Here is a 24542-nt window from a genome sequence, read left to right on the forward strand (position 1 = left end):
TCATGTTATTTTTAAATATCTAAATTGTTTTAAACTACATTATATTTACTTTAAACTACATTTTGTGTCTTTTTTCTACATCTTCATCAGATCTTTAAATTTTTTCAAAAACTACATTCCTACAACAGGTTGAACTTGACGAATTTATGATGTAACTACTAATACAGAAACTACTAATATAGATGTAATAGATTTTTAAATTGCATTTTCTAAAATAATGAAACAAATAACGTGTGTTTTAAAACAGTTTTCTAAACAAACTTTTGATACTGGCTATAAACAAGTTTAAGAAAATTTTAACTTCAACCATTTTCCTTTAAATGTAGTAAAATAAGTATTTCAGATTAACACTATTAAAGGTGTTAAAAACTGTTATGAATGATGCTGGTCAAATAGCATTTGTAGAAAATCTGAAGTGCATTTTTCTATACTGTCCTTTACATATTCTCTGTTAAATACAAAAAAATTTGTTATCTTATAAATACTTCTGTGTTGTAACAAAGATATTTTTGCAGGTCATTACTTTAGATAATTCTCTAGTGGTTACATCACGCGATTGACATATGGTAGTGTGATTACTACATGTAATATGATTGAGATGACAGTGGTGAATGCTATCCTTGCACTGGCAAATTTATATTATTTGTGTATGTTTTGATAATCTTACTGTAATTTTAATGATACCTACTAATAACTGGCTTTTTGATAACTGGGTTTTGCCTTTGTGTGTGTCATATATGTTTATATGTTTTTGTACTTATTTATAAAAATGTATCATATATGTATTGAAGAAAGTAACATTGCATACATTTTCTGTAAAATTATTGATAATAAAGTCAGTATGAGGGACAGCTGGAATGTAACATTCCAAAACTCATTCACCAGTTTACTTTAATTTTCTGTCATTTGACATTGTTATGGAGTTGAGTATGCCTACTATATCAGTGTGTCTAAAATGTTCAGTAATTGAATTTTTGAACTGTGGAAAAAAGTGAACGTTAGTGATATTCAGTGTTGTCTAAAAGTCTGTGCTGATCAAAGTACTATGAATAGATGGGCAATAAAATTTCAAGCATCAAAGGAAGCACCAAAAGGAGGTCTATGAATTAATTCAAAAAGACCATTCTATCACATAACAAAGCATTACCACCAGGTAGACCTATCAAAAGAATGAGGAAGACGCATATTGCCAACTGCGCTTCTATAAAATCTGTTAGTGTTGGGTGCCTCACAAACTTTCAGAAAAGAACAAACAACAGTGAAAGGAATGTGAACAGCTACACAAACACTTTGAATCAAGAGAGATAACTTCCTTTTTAGTGTTGTGATGGGATATGAAACTATGGTGATCATTATGACCCAGAAGAAAATCTTCAAAACATGGAATACCAGGACTGTGGTTTGACCCAATAAAACAAATTCAAAGTGCAACCTTCATCACAGATGTACTGAAGAACACAGTGTGATCATGGAAAGAGGAAAGACCATCAGCGTTCTTCAATGATGAAATGAGAAAATTGTTTCACCATTGGAGAAATGTGTAGCTGTAAATAGTGACTACATGGAAAAATAAATGTAAATTTTTGTAGCAAAGTATTACTTCTGTTAAAAAAAAAAATATCAAAATTAATGTTGATTGTGAACGCATTTCAAGTGATTTATCTGACAGTAATAAGAATTTATGTATTTGTAATAATATAACTGATTCATTCTTGGAACAAGGTAATAACATTGCAGAGTAAAATAAAATTAGATATTACTGTAGAGGTGTTGATATTAATAATATGCCACCATGAAACTTCCATTGCATATACAGTATTGTAATTTATTTATTTTTACTTAATTTAATATTTTGGAGTCTTAGGTAGTACCACTAAAAAAGTGAAAAAATGTTTATCATTATTATTTACATGCTCCAAAATTTTACTTTACATTTACCACTCTTCATTTAATTGATTGTAAAAACAATTTTTTTTTTGATATTATTTTACTTTTATCCTTTTACTTTTTTATTTCTAATTTGCTTGAGTTTTAAGTTAAATTATAGATATTAAATAAAAATTAAAAAATGTACCTTTAAAATAATACGTAACACTACTATATTGCATCTCAATAAATCAAAGGTAGTAAAAAAAACCTGCAAAATGCAAAAAAAATAGGCCTATCAGTACTTTCTTTTTCCTGTTTAGCCTCCGGTAACTACCGTTTAGATAATTCTTCAGAGGATGAATGAGGATGATATGTGTGAGCGTAAATGAAGTGTAGTCTTGTACATTCTCAGTTCGACCATTCCTGAGATGTGTGGTTAATTGAAACCCAACCACCAAAGAACACCGGTATCCACAATCTAATATTCAAATCTGTGTAAAAATAACTGACTTTACTAGGACTTGAACACTGGAACTCTCGACTTCCAAATCTACTGATTTGGGAAGACGCGTTCACCACTAGACCAACCCGGTGGGCTAGGCCTATCAGTACTAAACTTCATTATTGTCACTTATGTTTCACATATTGGTGGTTTTAAATGAAATGGAGCACTTATTTATTTTATTTGGAATCTTTTTTTTATTTATTTCATTTCTTAATGAAGTTAATATATTCTAAAATTAATCTGCCTTTCAAATTTGTGACTATGAACTTTAAGTTTTCTTTCTTTATCTGATAGAATAAAACTTTTTTTTTTATTACCCAATGTTTCTCATGTTAACAGATACAGATTGGTCCCATTGTATAAAATTTTGTAAGATTGGGCTTATATACTACTAAATGCATTACAATTAAGCTCTTCCTGGATGCACTTCATAAAAATTAATTCCTTGAAACAGTTTTTACATATAAATAACAATGCTGAATTAGTGTACATTCATTTGCAAAGTATGCGTGTTGATTAGTTGCTCAATTTCAAATTGTCATCTGTTGCAGTTATGGTTTTCCTACTTACAATTACTAAATGTTGAAAAGGTTGCAAGTAATTGCCATCTTATCAAGTCATGTTTAGTAGTGAGTGATACTTCCAAATAAGTTATTTTGTAACTGTTTATTACATAGTCACTGGTGAACAGTGACTATTAATTGAGCTTGGAAATGTATGGTAACAAATAATTATGTAGTTGTACATTCCTCTGCGAAGATTTCAGAATAATAACATATGAACATTTGCTGATTGTTCTATTTTAATTCTGTAAAAATTGATTTTATAAATTAAAAGAAAAAATTTGCACATTAATTTTTCTACTTTGTAATTGAAGTTAATGCACATTTGATTAAATTTGTAATTCATTGTCTAATAAAGATTAGTTGTTTTAAAGACTAATATTTTATGATGAAATAACATAATTCCAGTCGCCAATTATTAAAAGACATCTAGCTGCTGAGAAAGAAAACCAAACTGTTAAATCACTGGAAGAAGATTTAGAAAAAGAATGGAATGAAAACTGTCATTTGAAAACATCACTAGAAGAAGCATCCAAAACCATAGCAGCTTTAAGTAAGTTAACTTCTTGAACTAACTATTGGATCAATTTTTTATATTTATTCTTTTGATATATTTGATGTATATCATTAAATATTATTTATCCATTAAATTTGTGATTCTAGGATTATAAATGTCATTTATTCTTTAAAGACTTAATCTCTTTTTTGGTACATACTAGTTATATTGTTATGAGGTTTTGTTATTTGTTTGGGTTTTTTAGTTTAAAAAAAAAAATAATAAAGAAAAAAATCTGATGTGGACACTACATGACTTCCTTGTACTATTTAATTAATTACATATACACATTTTTGCTGTACTTCATTTAAACTTATTTCATTTGAAAGTGAGATATGTTCCTCCAATTTTTTAATAAAAGTGGATAGTTACACAATTGCTAAAATATTAGTTTTGTAGACCATAAGGTCAAAATTAATATTTGTAACCAGTATACAGGAGTTGGAATAGTTTAATTATTAACTTATTTATACAACACACGAGAAATCCGAAACCTTTTTTAATCAGCAAATCACATGAATATATGAATACTACTATGTTAAGTCAATGGATCTGAAATAGTATATTTGGTAACAACAGTTGTAAGAAGCATATTACGCACAAGTGAAAAAAAATTTTCAACAATCACTTTAAATTGAATAGAATTCAAGAATATAATTAATTTTTTCATATATTTTTTTATTATTAAGTAATTATTTATTGTAAATTAAATCAATTTATTAATTAATTAAATAAATCAATATATTTAAATTAAAAGAAAAGAGATGAAGTCTGATTCGAATCGATGTGCCTTCCTCTAAGATCTAAATATTTCAATAATTAAAATTTTATTTGGCCATAACTCTGAAACTGATGAAATTAAGCACTATTTATGATGCATCATTGAAAAGCTCACAATGAGAGCTTACTAAGTTAACAAAAAGTCCAAAATCCCAATTTGTTTTTTTGATTTTAGGTTTAGTTGGACATTGCAATCAAAAGGGAATGTGCACAACTAGATGTTACAACAGTCATAAATCCAAAATTTCAACATCCTACGGCTAATCTTTTTGAGTTATGCGAGATTTGGCATGATGTTTGTTCGTACAGACATCATGCCAAAACTAGTCAAAATGAATATTGCCATTGAAATCTGAAAACGGAAATTTTTTATGATCACAATACGTCCTTTACTTCATTCAAGGAAGTATAGTATTCCTTACTTCGTACAATGAATTAAAAATTTAGTAATAATAAAGTATAAAAGAAATATCATAACACAGTACAGTATAATTTTAAAAAATATTTACCTTAAAATAAACGTATGTTGACCTAAATACAATAAGGAATATTAAAAAAAAAACTTTGATTTAGTTCAGCTTTGGTTTCCTAAAATAACTGTAGTTTACTTTGCTTTACTGATAGTTTCAACTGATTTAGCACCATCTTGTAGAATTTTGTATCGCCTAATATAATCACAAAATTTTTTATGTATCGTAATGCCTCCTGTAATCCTTATACTGTTAATTGTGGCTGTTAAGAAAGTTTAATCACTGTCAATTTTTGATGACCTTTATATGATGATGTGTCACTGCTACTTGAATTGTCATCTATCTGCTCATTTGGCCACTCAGCTAGTGCTAACAAGTCTTCATTTTATAAAAGTTGTATATTTCCTTCCACAAGTTCATTTACATCTTCAGCATCAACTACGAGCCCTACATGCTGGCAAGTTGCACAACTTCTTTTTAATAGTACTGTAATTCCTTGTCCGTTATCATTGAATGCAGTTTGATCTTGATCATCATCTTTATAAAGCTTGTGCCATTTTCCACAAAACGTACTCTTTTTGATTTTCTTCCAAGCTTCGCCAACATTGCATACAATATGAAGGATGTTATCATTTTCCAGAACATTTGCAAATCATAGATCTCATTGCTTGAACTGTTAGTTGCAGAAACCATCTGAGAATATGTTTTTAAGATAGTAAGCCTTGAATGTGGCATCCTTGATCACATGGCTGTTTCACTGATGTCGTATTTGCAAGCATAAAAACGACTTTTACATGTGAATTAATTGCTTCCCAATTCCTCAGAGCTTGGATATCCAGGAACGTTATCGAGCAGTAGAACCTTTGTGTACAATATTGTTTCTTGTGCAAAAATCTTTCAGTTGCAGGCTAAAACAATTCTTCTGTCAGAAAAAATTCACTTTGTTATCTATGCTTTTTGTTTGGATGTCCTACACATGGAAGAGATTGTTTGTTAATTCCTTTAAAAGCATGGGGATATTCTGAGTGATATACAAGCATGGTGTTTACAATTTCCTTTTTCTCCAAGTAAAAGGTGAACCTTTTACAGTTTTAAAGTATCTAAAGATACTTTTAAACTGTAAAAAAGTTTTAAAGTAGATACTTTAAAACTGTGCAAATGGTGTTCTTCTTTTGTGATAAAAGTATGTTTTCTGTTCATCTTTTTCAAAAAAATAGCAATTTTGTCAACATTAAATAGTTGCTGTGACGAGTATCTCCTTCTTTCATGAAAATTTGTCGATCTTTTTTGAATTTTTCAGCTTCTTCATTTGCACTGGTTGCTTCACCTTGAATCAAAATGTTATACAGGTTTGAACATTTCTAAAATTTTCAAACCATCCTTTTCTTGCATTGGATAGGTTGATATCTTCAGCATTTTTAGGTATTTAGGTCTTAATAGTTCTTGCAAACTTTGTGGTTCATTCACGAATAATAATAGTTGTCATGGGAATATGATGTTGAGTACAATCGTCTATGAAAATGTTCAATAGTTTTGCAAGTTCAACCATTAAAGGAGATCATATATAAGAGATTCGTGAAGCCTGTAGAGAAACAACTTTTTTTTTCCAGCAATCATAATTGTATCCTTATTTTTAATTATTGAATGAACTGTTGATTTGATGCCATGAGGATTTTCTATATCAATGTTGCATAAACAATCATCATATTTTTTTTATCACCTCCGTCTTTGTCTCAAGAGTGATAGTTTTCTTTTTCTTTCCCATACGTTAAGGTCAGACATAGTTAAAAGCATGAAAAATATAAAATAAAAAGGTAATACGTAAATTATTCACAATAAATTACAAATATTGTACATACTGTACCCTTTGTATAATGCCTTGAACACAAACCAATCAGAATTACATACTGCACAGTAATATAATATAAAACAGAGTAACACAACACAATATATTCTCTGAATAGCTAATGAAAGTGATCATTAAAATGTTTATAAACCAAACACTTCAGTATTACCAACCTAACACACTTCAGTATTACCAACCTAACACACTTCAGTATGCTATTATTGAAAGGGAAAACCTGTTTCATTTTTTATTGTATAACATGTGTATAATAAGTCCATGTGTATTGTTTACCGAAAGGATTTAAACAACCCTTTTTAAGAATTCTTTCACGAATATTATGTTATACCTTATATACAGTAATTCTGACCGTGTTAATTCGAAACCAGACCTGCGTTAAGTCAAGGGACAGTGTTATTAAATCAACTGTGCAAATTCAAAATCGCGTAAATCAAATCGCATTAAACCAGGGAATTACTGTACTTTATAATCTGTGCTCATACATTGATCTGTGTGTTATAATAAGTTAATTAAAGACATTAGTTGATGTCTATTCAAATCGCTTAGTTGCAATCTCATAGCTGCTCCATTTTTTCTCGTAATTGTTCCTTCCCTTGAAATTCATCACTTCTTTCACTGACAGCTAAATGTAGAGAATTTCTTGTTTTTTAAACCTGGGTTCTGCAAATAAAATAGCTGTGGTTCTTTTAAAATTTATCAGTAATGTTGTTAACCTTCAATTAATATTGAAGTTTGGATTTAAGGTACTTTTATTAATTTTCAAAATAAAAATGGTCAAACTAAAGCAGGTCTTTACTAAATTAAACTTACAAACTTATAACATTTATAAGTTTGTAATTACACAATGTTTAACATTTGTGTAAAAAAAAATAAAAAAATATCTTAACTTTGTAATTGGGGTACCTGTAAAAAAAAAAAATAGTTAAAAGTTATACAAAATTAATAATGTCAAATAACAGTATTGCAGTTTAAATACATCAGTTTTGGGTAGCAAAACTAATAATTTTTTACTGGCCAAGGCTTTGATGTATAAAGAGGTAAATGGAATTTTTGCAACTTTATTATGCTGGGTTTGAAAAGACAAATTGTTAATTATTATTTAATATGAATTGCTAATTAATTATTTTTCTGGACCGTCTGTGTGTTAAATTCTGGTCAGTATAATACAAGCACAATTGTTGCTGATTGGGATTTGGTTAGCTGAAACTCTTTTATTTATTATACTTTCTTTTCTTCTTTTAATTTCCTTAGTTTTTTGAAGAAAAAAACTTTTGTTAGTTTGTTGTCTGTTTGATTTAGCTTCAAAATTAAAAGAAAAAGATTCAAAAATTAAAGATTTGGAATCCATTTTGTCTAAGGAAGATGAAATAGAATCTGATGAAGGACATGCATCGTTTCAAGGAGATAAACAGTATTTGGATGAAATTAGTGTACGTGAAAACATAATAAAAAATTTACAGAGCGAATTAGATGAATGTCAAGAAAAAATTTTTTTTTTTGAGGAACAGGTATGCTTATTTTTTTTGTAGATTGCTGGTTTTTTGTTTTAATTTGTAAGTTCATTAAGTATCTTTCTCTTTTAGAAACAGACAAGAATTTTGATTTGTTTTTGATCATTATTTTGTTCAAAGATGGTTTATTTTCAATAATTAGTGCTGTTGGGTTAAAGTGGAACTGTAATAATTGATAATGAAAATTGTACTCTAAATCTTTTACAATCCTATAAATAAAATCAGTATTTCAAATTCATTATTGTAAAAACAGGAGTTTTTACCAAGAATGATAGATTACTATCAACTGTTTAAAGTTTAATGTTAAATCATTATTGTTCATGGAATTAATTTAGAGGGGAATGTATATTATAAAACTAATATCACTTTTTATTTTGTGAATGTAATATATTGTAAAATTGATAAATAGCCAATTAACAAATGTATGTGAAGGGAAATTTGAATAAATTTAGTAAGTAACAAGTAATAAAACAAGCTAAAACTGGTGTGGATTTCTGGTTTTAGTTAACCATGAAAACGCCAAAACCTAGTTTTTTTGCCTCTAACTCCAGTTTCTGTGAAGTGATTCGCTAGAAAATCAATTGGGTTATATTTCTACTAGGTTTACATCATCCTATCAAGTTTCATCAAACTTAACCAATTTTGGATGGAAAAAACTGAAAATGTACCCAAAAACACTGTTTTTTGGCTCTGACTGTGGTTCTTGTGAACTGATTCACTCGAAAACAATAGGGCTCTATTTCCAATAAGGCCCTATTCCCAGTAGGTTTACATCACTCCACCTAGTTTTGTCAAAATTGGTTGAGATTTGTGTCTCCTAGAACAATAAACAATTTTTATACATATGTATATAAATATTTCTTATATATGCATAAGAAATATCATATAAATATGATGCAGTAATGATTTCCAAATTCTTTGGAAAGTACTAAAAGATGTTAAAAATTACTGTTTGAGAAAGTAATTTAATAATTTAAGAGTTAAATGATAAATAATTTATGGAAAAGGAGTTAGTACAAAAAATAAAGTTACTGCAGAAATAAAATAATTGAAATGACTAATTACTCTAATAACATTTCAACTAATGAAGACAATTTTTAATAGCTGTTAACATTTTAAATAGTCAAATAAAATTTTCTATTTTTCTGGGAGAAAGAATGTTCATAAAACAAAGAATGTTATGGTTAATAAAGAATGTACAGTGGTAATAATATACAGTGGTTTCTACTGACTGTTGTAACTGTTCTGAAATCACTGGTGCCAAATGTTTAGTAAACTGATGAATGTTATGTTGAATGAAACATCACCATATGCTAAATATGCATATATTGATTGTTTTATTTTGTCCTGGATATTTTGATATTGTATATTTTGATTGTTTTAGTTTCCTGGTGTAGAATTTTTCCCAGGGAGAAGGAAGGTTTTTATTGCAGCATCGTAGAATGAAGCTGGTTGCATCAGGAGCCAATTGTGCACAAATCCCTCCACGCCCTTATCAACAAATTGTTGCCCTCCTAGAGCTTCTTTAAGTGGCCAAACAAATTAAAATCGCAGTGGATAGATCCAGGCTGTAGGGAGGATGATTGTTGAGTCCAGTGCATTTCCTCTAGTTTTTAAATTGTTAGAGCTACAGTACGGGGGCCTGGTGTTGTGTAGGAGGATGGCCTCTCAAATCAGTTGGTCTCGTCTTTTGTGGCGATATGCAGCTCTCACCTCATTCAACAGCTCATAGTAGTAAGCAGCAATGATTGTGTGTCATTCACGCAAAAAACCAATGAGCAAACTGCCTTGCTGGTCAAAATAAACAGTTGAAAGAACCTTGCCAGCTGACAGTCGGTCTTGGATTTCACTGGGGCTGCCTCCCCTTTTCTCCACCACTTCATACTGGCTTCTTTTGACTGGGAGTGTAGTGTGGACCCATCACCTTCTTTCGCAAACCTTGCTGTAAGCCTCTGACAGACCTACAAACATCTCAACTTCTGATCTGTGGTCAAAAAACAAAGGACCCATCTGGCACACACTTTATGAAACTGTAGGTTGTTTGTGATTATCACATGACAGCTCCCATAACCTATTCCGACCTATTCTGCAATTTCGGATGCTTTCACCCGTCAATCTTCTTCAAGAATGTCTTGAACCGCATGAATGTTTTCATCTATAATGCTGGTCCAAGAAGGTGATCATGTTCTTGAGTTTTCACTTGTTTTTGCCCTTCCTTGAACTCTTTGTGCTAGGCAAACACACAAGTCCTTGACAGTGTTTGGTCTCCCAACTGTGCAATTAGTCTCCGGAAAATTTCCATTACTTGAACTTGATGAGCAAGAAATTTTGTAATTATTCATTGTGCTGTGGGGGGGGCACCTCCACTGCGCACATTGTGAGCATTACTGCTTCAACATTTTGAGCGTTACTGAGAAATTGGTTGGGAATGTGGAATGGCCAGCTCTCCCCACTCCTAATGACCCCACCCAAGCATACTAGAAGTGCGGACCCAGTTCTGCTAACAGTAGACGTTTAAGAACAAAAATCCCCATTTATATTTGATTTACCCTTGTAAAATAAACTTGTTACAATAAAATATAAGAGCGTAAAGCTTTTAAGAGACCGTTTATCTATGTTTAAAAAGCTCAAACAAATGTGTGAATTATTGTAGATCTCTTTTAAAATACTATTTTACAAGCTCTTCACCCCACTTTAATAATAATAATTTTTAATAGCTTGGGGTTTCCAGAAGACCTTTCGACTCTTAGATGATTTTAGAGCCACCTTCAAGCAATAAAAACTAAAAGTCACACAACTACTATAATTCCCACTTTTAACATATTTTTTTGTTAAATGTGTCTTGATTCAGTCTTGTGGGTCAAGGGTTATCCAATACTTAAGCTCTTTTATGTAAAATTACCAAACACTTTGACTGCAGACTCAAGGACTACAAGGAAAAAATTAAATTGTAAATGTCTTTAAACTATTGATCAGAATTTGAACCCAGAAGTGTGTATTTTCTGTTCATGCATGATTATTTTTCATTTCAGTACTTATAGATGTATATGTTGTTTGGATATGTTTGCTCTCTATCATAGATTGTATTCACCATCCTGATGATATTATTCTTTTATGCTTGTTCTTACTTCAACAAGATGACATTACCCAACAACTCTTTTATTAGTAGTCTTATTTGTTGAGGGACTGAGAAAATCCTACATCACAAGGTGTCATATCTGCCACAAAGATGGTGTGAGTGCTATAAAAAAAGAAGTTCAAGCTAGTAAAGGTGAATTGTTAACAACGCCAGGAAAAAAGGAATCGTCCTCATTATTGTAATGCAGACATCCATCAATAGTTTTCATCAGGACATTATTAAAAATATAATTGAAAGTATCTATGTCAGAAAAAGTTGTTTTGAAAATTTTAAAATTTCTTTCAGTCTTAAAGAGCGAATCAAATTTAATTGGAAAAGAACCACTCTCCAGAAAATTTTAACCAAAAGGGGCTTAAAAAAAGCCCCGTGGAAGACCTGTGCTTTGAAATGTAAGGTGTTAGTGGAAATACAAGAAATTATTAATTTAAGATGTTCATATTTATAGAAAATTAGGCAAGTTAGAATGAAGTAAAGAAAGATATATTTTTTAGATGAAACTTGGACCAATACCAATTAAAATTTTCAAAAATGTTGGCAAAGTAAAAATGTCTTGGGAGCGCTTAAAACTACCAGTGCGTCTAACAGACTTGTGATCATCCACATCAGGTCTTCTGAGGGGTTTGTTAAAGATGCATTAATATTTCAAGTAGGTTGTGCATCTGGTGATTACCATGGGCAAATGAATGCTGCAAATTTCAAGATGTAGATAAAAGAGAAAGTAATTCTAAATTTAGAATAAGGATTTGCTATGGACAGCGTGCTGTACCATGTAAAGTAAGTAAATAAAGAGCCAGTTAAGTCAACTTTAAAAGAAGACATGATACTATGAGACAAATGGGGTCTGTTCTGATGAGAAACTGAGGAAAGTTGACCTATTTCTGTTGAAACAACAATTGCTGCCAAAAGAGAAAGAATACACATTTAATAAACTACTGGCCCCACATGGTCATTCTGAAATTTGAATCCCCCCCTTACATGTGCAAATTACATCCCATAGAGTTAGCTTGGGCAAAAATTAAAAGACATCAGATCTAATAACACAACCGGTGATGTGTCATTAACCAGATTACGAGAACTAGTGGCAGAGGTATTAAAAGTGTCACACTTGATGATTGGTCATTGCATTGGTAAAATGTCATCAAATTGCAAGATGAGTTTTGGAATAAAGATAGAATCTGGGAAGATGCAGTCGACAAAGTTATATGTTTTGGCAGTTATGATAGGTGAAGATGGATCAAAGATCAGTGATGAATCAGTTGGTGACTTGGAGGAAGAGGAAAGCAGCAAAGATGAAATTTCAGCGGTTCCGTTGATTGTGTAAGAAGTTCAGTAAATTTTCTTGACTTTTGCAAATCATGCACACTCCTTTTTAAATCTTATGGAATATAGTAGGCTTATTGATATTCCCATGTGACAAAATTGGGGCAGTAAGACTAAAATGTGCATATCAGGACGTGATATTTCTTGCATTCAGTAAGTGTAAGCTCACCTTAGAATCCTAATTTGTGTGAAAAATGTGTTATTCGGTGTGTTAGATATGTGGGATGTGTTGAAGAAATAAATGATGTATGCAGAATTCTAACTTCTGGTAAACATCATCTTACTGGAAGATAAGTTCTTTCAGGACATAAATAATAAAATTTAAACTAATTATATTCCAGCTCATCTGGAAGAACAAAAAACTTACATTTGTTTGTTTTTTAAATGCTAGTTTTGGTAGGAAAAGATTGCAGTTAAATTTAAAATGAAATGTGAGATTATTCAACAAAAACAATTAAAATAATTACAACACTGCCTCTGGTGTTCATGGCAGAATCTGTAATAATATATAATGTGATTTGTGCTTGTTTATAGTTTTACCTGTAGTTAATTGGTGTTTTTTAGGCATCTGATCTTGATAAACAGACAACTATTATGAAACAAACGATCGTAGATTATGACATTTTTAAGGAAAAACTAAAAGAAGAAAATATTCAGTATAAGAACCAGTATGATGCACTTCAAGAAAAATATTTTGTAAGTATTGTAATTCATCTTGAGATGATAAACATACTGTACTATTATGTGTCTACATGTATATTACACAGGTGATGACAAAATAATACTTTCACATTTTAAATAAGTATATATTTTAAATTTAATACATTCATGTTTTAAATAATATGAATTTATTTAATAACAGTCACATTATGAATAAATAATATGTTTAAATCAACATATTGTATAAATCAATATAATTCATTTATAGCTTATTTTTTACAAATTTTATAAAATTAAGTGCCATTAGGTATACTACCAACCAAAACCACCCCCCTTTCTACCAGAACTCAACCCGGAACAGTTTTACACAATACGTCAGGCTGAGTCCTCCTATTCTATCTTGAGAAGGCCACTACCTAGTTTTCACCTGGTCAGGACTATCCAGGTCGCCCTTCTTGGCCCTAAGAGTGCTTCCAAAGGATCAGGTCACACTCTCCCAGCTGCTCAGATTCCAGAGTATTATCACATTGTGAAGGTTCGGTGTTCTAAAATCTGCCTCTAGTGTCTTTTGATCTATCACTCGCTGAGCACATTTGAAAAGTGTGTGCTCACTATTGTTCCAAACACCAGGGCAATACAGGTAAACAGGGAATGATGCTTCCTATATGGCATTGAGATAAGCATGGCAGTACCCGTGACCCATTAAAAACTGTCATGTTGTACTCCATCTCTCCATACTGCCGTTCTGTCCAGAGTCTGACCAGAAGGATAAGCCTTGCAGTCCCAGGTCTCTTGCCAGGTGAGGAACATGCGAGTTTGTTCTTCCCTGATAATGGTCTCCCAGATATTGGATTATCAGATTTTTTTTATTTTAGGTTTAATGACTTTTATCTGTTTCTTTGTGGTCTGTACCATTACAAACAGTTTTTGTGTGATCTGACAGATAATAAATTACAGTTGAAAATTGCACAACTCTCCTAATAAATAAGCATTCAGATTTCATGTTTACTAAGGAAAATAAAGAGTGTTCTCCTGTTGTCTTCTTCATTAAGCTAATGCAGAGAGCAATACATTTCATTGTAGTTCTTTTAGTTTGGTGGTTTGATGTGTCCTGATTTATAGTAACCCTATGAGATGTACTTGGCTGAGGTAGATGGATTTTTTATGGGACCCCGCATGTATTTTTAAACTATGGGTACAGTTTTTAAAGAAATATATAAATAAAAAACTTTTTTTGAGATTTAAAAAATCAAATAACCCTATGCATCATTAATCATTTATGATTAATTACAAATAAACAACCAAAATATTTTCTTTTCAAACAGTAGCTCACTTATTTAACAGTGTTGTGAATAACAATTTTCATTTCAAATTGCTGCTCCAAGAAAACTCCTTTTCTTGTGTGGCTGTCTTTTGTTTAGGATATAATTACGTTAAAAAACAGGTAGCATAATTACTAGAAAATCTCAAACTTTATGTCCAGATCTTGTTTACTATAAATTAATGAAACTATTCTTTCTTGTATTTAAAGTTGTGCTGCACTGATTTTCAGTTTTCAGTCAATTAACTTTTAATATTGTTTACATTTGACTGACATTATAACATTATTGTTGTTATTATCATCATCATCATCAATCATCCATTATCGAATCACCTGATCACCCATCCACTAATCATCAATCTCCCATCCATCTAATTCCTGATCGCCAATCTCCCATCCATCCAATTCCTGATCGCCAATCTCTCATCCATCCATTATGGATGTTCATTTTTAATATTAAATGATTTCCAATGAATTAAATAAAATAAATAATTGTGAAGTTAGATGTTGAAGGGATTTAGCAGGAATGTTTCCCTGCTACGTTGTAGCAGTATCATCCATAATCAATCAATCTGAATAATTATGAAAGTAGGAACTGCATTTGCCTAGACTCAGTGTTGGGTAGAAGAGTTTGTTAACTTCAGTACTATGAAGTGGGATTGTTCATAAAAAAAGATTCTAAATTTTCAGATTTAGAGTATGGTTTCCATGCTAAGTTGAAGAAGTTTGTAGAAAAAAATAATTTCACAATGGTAAGGGCTACATTATTATTGATTGCTTTACATTATCTCTTCCAGTATTTTTTAAGGCTATGATATAGGTAAAAAAAAAAAAAAATAACAAGTGTAACTATGTTCATCATGCATCCAGTCACTGTGGTGAACAGTACATATGTTCATTTGATGGGCTGAATATCATTTGAATTTCAGTGATTTGAGTATGGTGATAGCAACCATATATTTGACTCTGTGAAGAAGGTAATGGGAAACCACTTCACTACTTTCTTTCCTAAAAACTTTGTGTGGAATGCTTGTTATTCTTAAGGATGGCTATGTCTATTTTTATAACACGTGAGGAAACCAAAACTAAACTAAATCATTAAACTAATTATAAAAACTAAACATAAGATGTATGACCATCAATTTTATAAATTGTAATGTTTTATAGAATACTTTCATTGCATAAACTGAACTCAATAAGCCATGAGAAACTATGGTTATTTTTGGAAGTATCTTATTATGACATGTCAGGTCATCTACAACTGTTAAAGATTTAAAGCATTTAGCATAAATATATACATGGACTTGGACAACTTATGGAAATCATGTTGATGAAATAAAGGTTGAACTTACATGGCTTATAATGATTACTGAGAAAAGTTAATGAAGTACATGGAGAAGAGAGACAGAAAAGGAAGGCATATATGTTAAGTTTGAATCACCGTTTTATTAAGATTTTGACTTAATTCAGTATTTATGATTTGTATCACGTTAATTACTAGTGTTTAGTAGTAGAATGTATATTAATATATTGTACAGGTATATCTTATATAATCCAGAAGATATATGTGAGAGCTGGAGAAGAGTAATAAATGATTGGAATTGATTTTAGGAATTTCTTAATTGTTTATTTTATATTTAATGTACAATTATAACGTTTATTATATTATTGTATTACAGTATTCATGTTACATTAGAACTTCCACCAGGGTAATGGCGTGGTGGCGTAACTCCGGAGAAAAACACGGTTGATGGAAATTGTGTTTTTAATTTCTACATTGGCCATAAGATTCTTGAAATCTAGATAGAGATGATTAGTTTTATATAAAGAAAGTTCCTAACTTACTTAAGACTATTGTAAAACTAATATGTTATATAGGCTTCCATAGAAAACATGAAGACTTAGTTTTGACTTTACAAAATATTTTACTAATAAAAATTATGATCCAATACAAATTTAGTATGTATTAGTATGTATACAGCATTACAAATTACAGTACTTGAAAAAAAATTAAAAAATATTTACACAGAGAAATAATTGCTTATCAATTTTTGTTTTTTAGTGTTTATCATTATTTTTCTAATTTCTGTTCTCATATTTCTCAAAGTTATTATTTTATTAAATTCACAGTTCTGTTGTTTCAAAACCAATTCTCACTGCTTCCAAAGCTCTAAAGGTTTAATTTTTTTACCCCTTTTATCCAAGTTATCTTTGCGTATGTCACTTTCTGAATCATTCTCTTCAGCTTAGAAGGGACGACTTTTGATGAACAACAATGTCATTATTGGTCAAAGCCTTCGTTTTTGTCATTGCCCAACCACTCGTTTACATCTTCTCTGTCTAATAAATCTGGAATAAATTTTACAATTTCAAGGCAGGAATCGATTTCATCTTCTGGTATTTCTAATCCAAAATCGTCAGATTGTAATATTTTTGACCATGAACGTTTTAAGGTTTTGGATGGCAAACTGTTCCAGGCCTCACTAACAGTAAATATTCATCTTTTATTGTCCACATTTTTAAAATACCTTTCATTGATGCAGCATAGTTTTCTTTTAAAAGAAAACGAAATATTTTTTTGAACCTCCATTTTAAACTGCTTAACACTTATTGATCCATTGGTTGCATCAAAGATGTTAAATTTGGTGGAAGGTAATGAACAAAAATTTGTCCATCTTTAGAAATAAGACTGGATTCGGAAGGATGACATGGAGCATTATCTAGTAACAGGACTGCCTTGGGTGGAAGATGTTTTTCTTTCTGGTATTAATGAACTGATGGGACAAACTTGTTAAAAACAAGGTTTTAAGGATGGTGATAATAATTGCAAGTAAGAAACTGCAAGAGTGCTCTTAAAAGATCTAGGCTTTTTTGCTTGACCAATAACAGTCAATTTGATTTTGTGTTCCCAATGCATATGAGCAGCTAATAATAGTTACCTTACTCTAGAGCCTTTCCTTACTAGAATTATGTCCAGGGGTAGACTTTTCTGAGTGGGCAACCAAATTTTTGTTAGCATAGATTTCCATAATAGACTTGACTCTCATCTGTATTATCCATATTTGTTCTGGAGTAAGATTGAACTTTTTTTTTTTTTTTAAGAAATCTAATTCATTAAATGAAGTTGCAGCTGCTAAACTTGCAAAGGCTTTCCCTTTGAATATCTAATTGTCTACTGCCATGTTATTTTTTAAATTTGTGTAGCCAGTCTGTTGAAGTAGAAAATGCTTCATTTATATTTAAACTTTTATGAAAAAAGTAAGCTTTCTCACTTACCATCAGTCCAGATATAGTGACTCCTTCAGCATGTTTTTGTTTAAACAAATAAAAAATAATGGCATCTAGATCCAATAACGTAGAATTTTTCATAGTTTTTCTTGATGAAAAAGCAAATGTAGAGTCAGCACTTGAAATAAAATTGAAAATTACCTTTTTCCTTTTAATAAGATCTTTGAGTGTTGGTTCACCAATTTCAAATCCCACTGAGTTTCTTTACGCTTTCGCTTTTGTCCACTGCATGATTTATAATTGCCATTTTTTGGTCCATGGAAAGTACAACAAACTTACTCATGTAGTACAGTACCAAACACAAACTACAGTGTTACATACACTAGATAGCAAATGAACATAAAATGGTGTGATTGAAGCACTAGGTAAAACAGACGCGTGAGTGGAGAGCCGTTCAAGGTCATTATACGTTGTATGTGCAGTAGGCCTGTACTCTGTGTTGTACTCAAGTCAAGTCATTAGAATATATTGGTAATGGGGATAACAATTCTCAAAAGCTGATAAAAATTCTCAGAATTTCATGTCTCTGTCATGTCTACTCAACATAACACATGTTTACTCATGTTTATGGAATTAAACTGCATTACTGTTTCAATATATGTAGTACAGTAATATGTACTGTACAATGCGGTCAAATTACTCTACTGTAGTAGAGTGCTGTTTAGGGTAACATTTACAAAGAATAACATAGTACTGTATGTTTGGCCTAATACAGCATCCTACATTGTTTCTTTTTTTTATTTCTATTATTATGAAGATCCCGGATAACTGGATCCTCAGGAAATTGAATCCTGGTTATTAGAGGTTCTACTGTATATGCAAGGTATTTTGACTGGAGAAAATGCTCATTATTAAGGAACACATTGTTATATATATCATACAGATAAAAATGTTGTAATCATTGTATGATGTAAAATTTAAAATGAATCTAATGTGGAATTTGTACAACTGTAAGTTTTCCAACTCTAAAACTTACACTAAGAAGACTAACTTACATTATATCTTACATTATATTTTCATGGTTTAGAAACAATACACGCTGATTACCTACCACATGAAATCCACCGCTTATTTCATATTTCAAGAATGTTTTATCCAAAATGAAAGATTTTTCATGGCTTATTGAGTTCAATGATTACGATTAATAAAATTACTCATTACGATTAATAAAATAAGATGGTCATATATCTTATGCTTAGTTTTTATAATCTTAATTTTATTATTTAGTTTATATTATGGTTTAGTTTTATGATTTCCTCACTTATTATAAACGGATTATAATTGTTCATATTATAACATATGTTATCATCTATGCTTATTTGTTTCAGGAGCAGGAAAAGATATTAGATGAAATGAAATCCATGAAGGATACTACTAATGTTAATGATTCGTCTTTTAGCTTTCAAGCAGGTGTTGATCTAGGTCAAGAGGTGACAGATCTGCTGTTAAAAGAGAAGGATGATAAATTATTAGAACTGGAATCAGAAAATAAGCGTATGGCTGATAGAATTAATGAGTTAACTGTGCAGCTTAATGAAAATAATGTTTGTACATCACAATTGCAATTAAATATTTCTGGTTGCTTGGAAGAAATAAATTTAAAGAATGAACAGGTAGAAATACTGTGTATTTATGAATTAAAATGTGAAAAGTGCTTCTTTTTTACAGATTTAAAAATAAGTAGATTCTCTCAATTCAACTCATGAATTTATATAATTTGTAATCAACCAATATGTGATTAGTTACAAATTTTGATGATCCTTGTTATTTTATTAAGGATATCCTTTTTTTCTATCTGCACGTGCACCCATTTCATACATCATTTTTATATTTAAAATATTGCATGAAAATTAAAAAAAAATCTGTTATAATTTGGACAAAATAATGTATATGTCTGCATTCCAAGAGCCCTTAGTTCAAATTCTGTGGGAGTTATTTTACACTTCTGTATATTATTTTTCTTATTTTTACATAGATTCAGATTTCTAGCCTGTGTTTTACATGTGACGTCTTTCATGCAAACTTGTTTTTTTTTTTTTTTTTTTTTGGTTGACCTGAACTTTTAAAAAATAAACATACTTCAAAAATTAAAGGTAAAAAAAAAAATTTTTTCAGTTCTGTAAATCTCTAGTTCTTATACTGATTATAAAGATCAAGATTTAAAGATTCCATGTTATAATAGTGATTTGATTTTAATTGTTACCATTATTTGATGCTGTTATTTACATTCTTGGTTGGTTATATAAAACTTTTATTTATTTATATTTTTTTTATAGTTGTCTTGTCTTAAATTGAAAGAAGAAATGCTGAATAAACTTTCCTCTGAATTTGAGGAATTAAGGAAACAAGCAAATCTTGCTGAAATATTGAAGATGGAATTAGAAAATATTAAGGAAAATTTTATGGTATTATTACTTATGGTTTATTTTATTAGTAGTATTAATTATTTTATAAGCATAGATTGGTATACATGAGGGACTTCCTGTTTTGTCTTTGACAAGTTTTTTGTAGATTAAAAATTTTAGATTACATAACTGAACTAGTTAAAATTCTTGTTAGTTATAAAATTGTGGTTACACTTGTTTCATAAGTGTTTAAACTGAACTTTGTGAAGTGCAAATCAAATATTTGTTTTAGGTTCAGTTAATTTTCTTCAGTTTCCCCCAGAAACTATGTTAGATAATTCTTTTCTTTTAATTTTATTTCAAAAAATAATTTCTATTGTCTGGAAAACTTTGTGGATAATTCATGATGGGTAAAGAAGTATTAACAATTCATAGTGCAGCTGTTTATTCCTCAGCTGAATATCCTGATCAGTTTGTTTTGCCACAGTTTTCCTGTATAGATGTTTTTCAAACATATATATGTATATCTATATTTTTTTTTTTTTTTTTTTTTTTTTTTACTTTTAAGGCCGCAAAGGACCACTTTAGTGTCAGGATAATTCAAGTCTTTTTTGCCGATCTTTTGGCCTGTAAGTTCTTAGCTTTCACTTTCTCCCAATATTTAGTCATTCTTAATGATCTTGCTTTACGCTCGTCTTCTGAATAAATCCTTTTTGTATAATTAAAAGTTCTTACTTTAAAGTTGGTATTTGGATCTTTAATAACAAATTTTAATTTTTCGGATTTATTAAGTAAATCTTCATAAGTCAAATTTAATTCTTGCACGTCTTTAATTTCTTTGATCCATAATGGCGGATTTTTTAAAGACCAAAATGATCGATAATTCTCTTAGTAATCCTATCCTGCAGTAATCTTAACAAGTGTGTGCAGAAAGAAATTTGCTTCTTTTTCATAGTATCAATTAAGGATTCCAAGTTTTCGTACAGAAATTTATTAGGCAATAATCTATACTGATTTTCGTGTTTATATTTTTTGTTTATGCAGATTCTAAGAATCCTGCGTTCAACTTTTAAGTAAAGGTTCAGTCCTATTTTTCTGATTTAATCTAAATAAAGTCTCGCTCGCGTAAGTAATTACTGGTTTAACCACAGTTTTGTAATGTCTAATTTTAGTGTTAATCGAGAGCGATTTTTTGTTGTAAGTATTTTTGGTTATTTGTAGCACTTTAAATAATTTATTAAGTCTTTCGGTCCAATTTTGTTTTTCGTTACAATTACAAGTAATGATCTCTCCAAGATATTTAAATTTTTCTACAAGTTCTACTTTGTTTCCATTAATATTCACAGAATTAATAACTAAAGGATCTATAGCCATCATTTTAGTCTTTTCATAAGAAATTTTAAGTCCAATTTTATTCGCAATTTCTTCTATACTTGTTATTTGTATTCTGGTTTCTGCGATACTATTAGCTGAAAGCTGTCGTCGGCAAATTCTAGGTAATTTAAGTTTAAGTTATCTCTTTTGGTATCCTATGTGAATATTTTTTGGATTAATTTTAAACCATTCACGCATCAGAAATTCTAGTGCATAATTAAATAATAAAGGCGAAAGTCCGTTGCCTTGTCTCAGTCCGGATTTTATGTAAAAAGGTTCGGAAAATTTGCCACAAAACTTCACTTTAGATTTTGTATTTGTCAATGTTAAACCGATCATATTTACCAATTTAGGATCCAATTCGAGATTTCTTAGAATTTTTAACATCAAAGGCCTATGTATGCAATCGTACGCTTTTTTGAAATCAATAAAAGAAATAATCATTTGTTTTTGCTTTCTATTATAAATATCTATAAGTAATTTCAAAGTAATAATTTGATCTGGACAACTGCGCCAAGGCTGAAAACCACCTTGGTAATCGCCTAGCTTGCTTTCTAGTTGGTCCTTAATTCTATTGTAAATAATTCTAGATAAAATTTTATACTTACAGTCTAATAACGAAATTACACAATAATTGTCTGGATAATAGCAGTCATGCAATGTTCTGGAAGTTTTTCGGATTCCCAAATTTTAACCAGAGAATTATGCAAAGATTTCTTAACTTATTATCCTGCATTTCTGCAACGTTTGCTTTTCTCCGCTTGCTTTATTATTTTTAAGTTCTTTAAGTGCATTTTCTACTTCTTTATAAGTCGGCGGTTTTCTGTTTGATTCTGGCGTTTTAATTTCTGTATTAACACTTTATTTCTAGTAAATCTTTCGGTTCTTCGCAGTTCAAAAGCTTATTAAAAGCTTCTGCAAGGATTTCCGCGTTTTCTTTATTATTATGTGCAATTTTACCAGATTTATCCTTAAGCATTAATGTTGGAGCTTCGTATTTTTGTAACCGATTATAAGTTTATAGTAACTTTTAAAATTATTTTTTTTAAAGTCCTGTTCAATTTGATTAATTAAATTATTTTGATTTTCTCTCTTTACATTATGAATAATTTTGTATGCGATTTTTTGTTGATTAATAAGATTACAATAAGATTCTTCAGATTTATCGCTTTGAAATTTCAACCAAGCATTATGCCTATCTGTTACGGCTTTATCGCAATTTTCGTTCCACCACTGGTGTTTTTTCCTAGGATTTATAGGTGAAACCTTTTTTGCTATATCTTTTAATTTTGGAATAATTTTATCCAAATCAGATTCTACAAGAATTTCAGTTAAATTTTTATAATTAGAATTTCCAATTAATCTGCAAGAATCGTATTCTCTTTTTGGTTTATTCTTTTTGTTTAATTTCCGTTTTGTAGGCATAAATTTTATTTTGATTTTAACTAAATAATGATCAGATCCGGTGTCTGTTCCTTTTAATACTTTAACGTTTTGAATCTCTTTATATACAAATTTATCCATACAGACGTGATCCAACTGGTATTTTTCCCACTGGCCTTTCTTCCAGTCTGGATGCTTCCATGTTTTTAATTTATTAGGTTTTCTCATAAAATAAGTCGATTTGGAGATTAAACCGTAATTTCTGCAAATTTCTATTAATCTGATTCCGTTTTTGTTCGTACGTTTTTGCGCGGGCCATTTACCAATAATATCGCAATTCTTCTTTTCTTTGCCTAATTGTGCATTAAAATCTCCCAGTAAAATTTTTGTGTAGATTTTATTTACATTATTAATCGTTTGATCTAATAAATCCCAGAATTCTTCGACTTCGGATTTATTTAATATTTTGTTGTTTTTATCATTAGTAGGCGCGTGTGCGTTATACTGCTTATTGGAAGCTTTTATAGTTAAAGAAGCAATTCGAGAAGAGATCGGATTAAAATTAATTACAGAGTCGATAATTTTCAAATTAATCAAACCATAAATCCTGTTCCAAATTGTGGACACTGTTTCATTACACGTTCTCCAGAAGTTCTGTTGTATATTCTGTAATTTTGAGATTTGAAAGGTTCTTGACTAGAATTTCGCATTTCTTGCAATGCAACGATTAAAATCTTATTTTTGTGGAAAATATCTGTAAACATCTTTAGTTTACCTACAGTTGTAAGTGAATTTATATTATGTATAGCCATAAAATTAATACGTTTGAATTTTAATTTCCTGTTCGATCCTGGTTCTGAGTTTAATTCACATTCAGAATTTAAGGGTTTTTCTAGGAGATGCTCCGATCCATCTTGTAAATCTTCTAAGTGACTGCCTACCAAATCCGATTGCAGTCTTTCCTGGATTTTTTTTATACCAGGCGGTAGATTTTTACTTAAAAGACTTTCTTCCATATTTGACTGTCGAAGGTAGTCAACCTTGGTAGGATTTCTCCCGAGATACAGCTCTAGATGTTATCTAGAGAGGCGATAATGAGAAATGAAAAATGCAAGTTTGATTTCGATTTAGTTCATTTACTAGATTACTCCAATATTCTAGTAAGCTATCCAGATGAACCACGTGGAGGCATGAACGGATTTAATAGAATATTAAGTTTTAACTTAATAGTTGTTACATTTGGAGAAAAGTTTTAAATCCGTTCTGAAATCACTTCGTCCATATTTTTTTTTAATAAAGGTATCTACATAATGTCATACAAGAAAAGCTACTTATGGGAATTATGTAGATAACTGGTCTCTTTTAACCTTTTTTTATAAACATAGATTAACAGCAATATACCTGGGCTCATTGTTCTGTGATTGTATGCATCCTTATACAGGTGAGTGAATTGTTCTTGTGAGGTATACTTTACTAGTATAAGTTCCCTAAACCCTTTCTATAATATTCTTCATCACTACTTTACAGATAAGTGCTATGAATTAGATAAAAATGTATAATAAAAATTAAATGTATACTAAAATCAGATAAATGT

General features: G+C 30.2%; 1 protein-coding gene across 3 annotated transcripts in view; it reads left to right on the top strand.

The window, feature by feature from the left end:
• Nucleotides 1-24542, top strand: part of LOC142321483 (uncharacterized) — a 115875-nt gene that overhangs the window by 15635 nt on the left and 75698 nt on the right. For all 3 annotated transcript variants that reach the window (XM_075359608.1, XM_075359617.1, XM_075359598.1), the window contains exons 6-10: nt 3346-3490; nt 7907-8115; nt 13142-13273; nt 19175-19459; nt 20123-20251. In XM_075359608.1, coding sequence (XP_075215723.1) covers nt 3346-3490; nt 7907-8115; nt 13142-13273; nt 19175-19459; nt 20123-20251 — 900 coding nt within the window. The remainder of the gene's footprint in view (nt 1-3345; nt 3491-7906; nt 8116-13141; nt 13274-19174; nt 19460-20122; nt 20252-24542) is intronic.

The sequence above is a fragment of the Lycorma delicatula genome, chromosome 1 (genome assembly GCF_047948215.1).
Source record: "Lycorma delicatula isolate Av1 chromosome 1, ASM4794821v1, whole genome shotgun sequence".
NCBI lineage: Eukaryota > Metazoa > Arthropoda > Insecta > Hemiptera > Fulgoridae > Lycorma > Lycorma delicatula.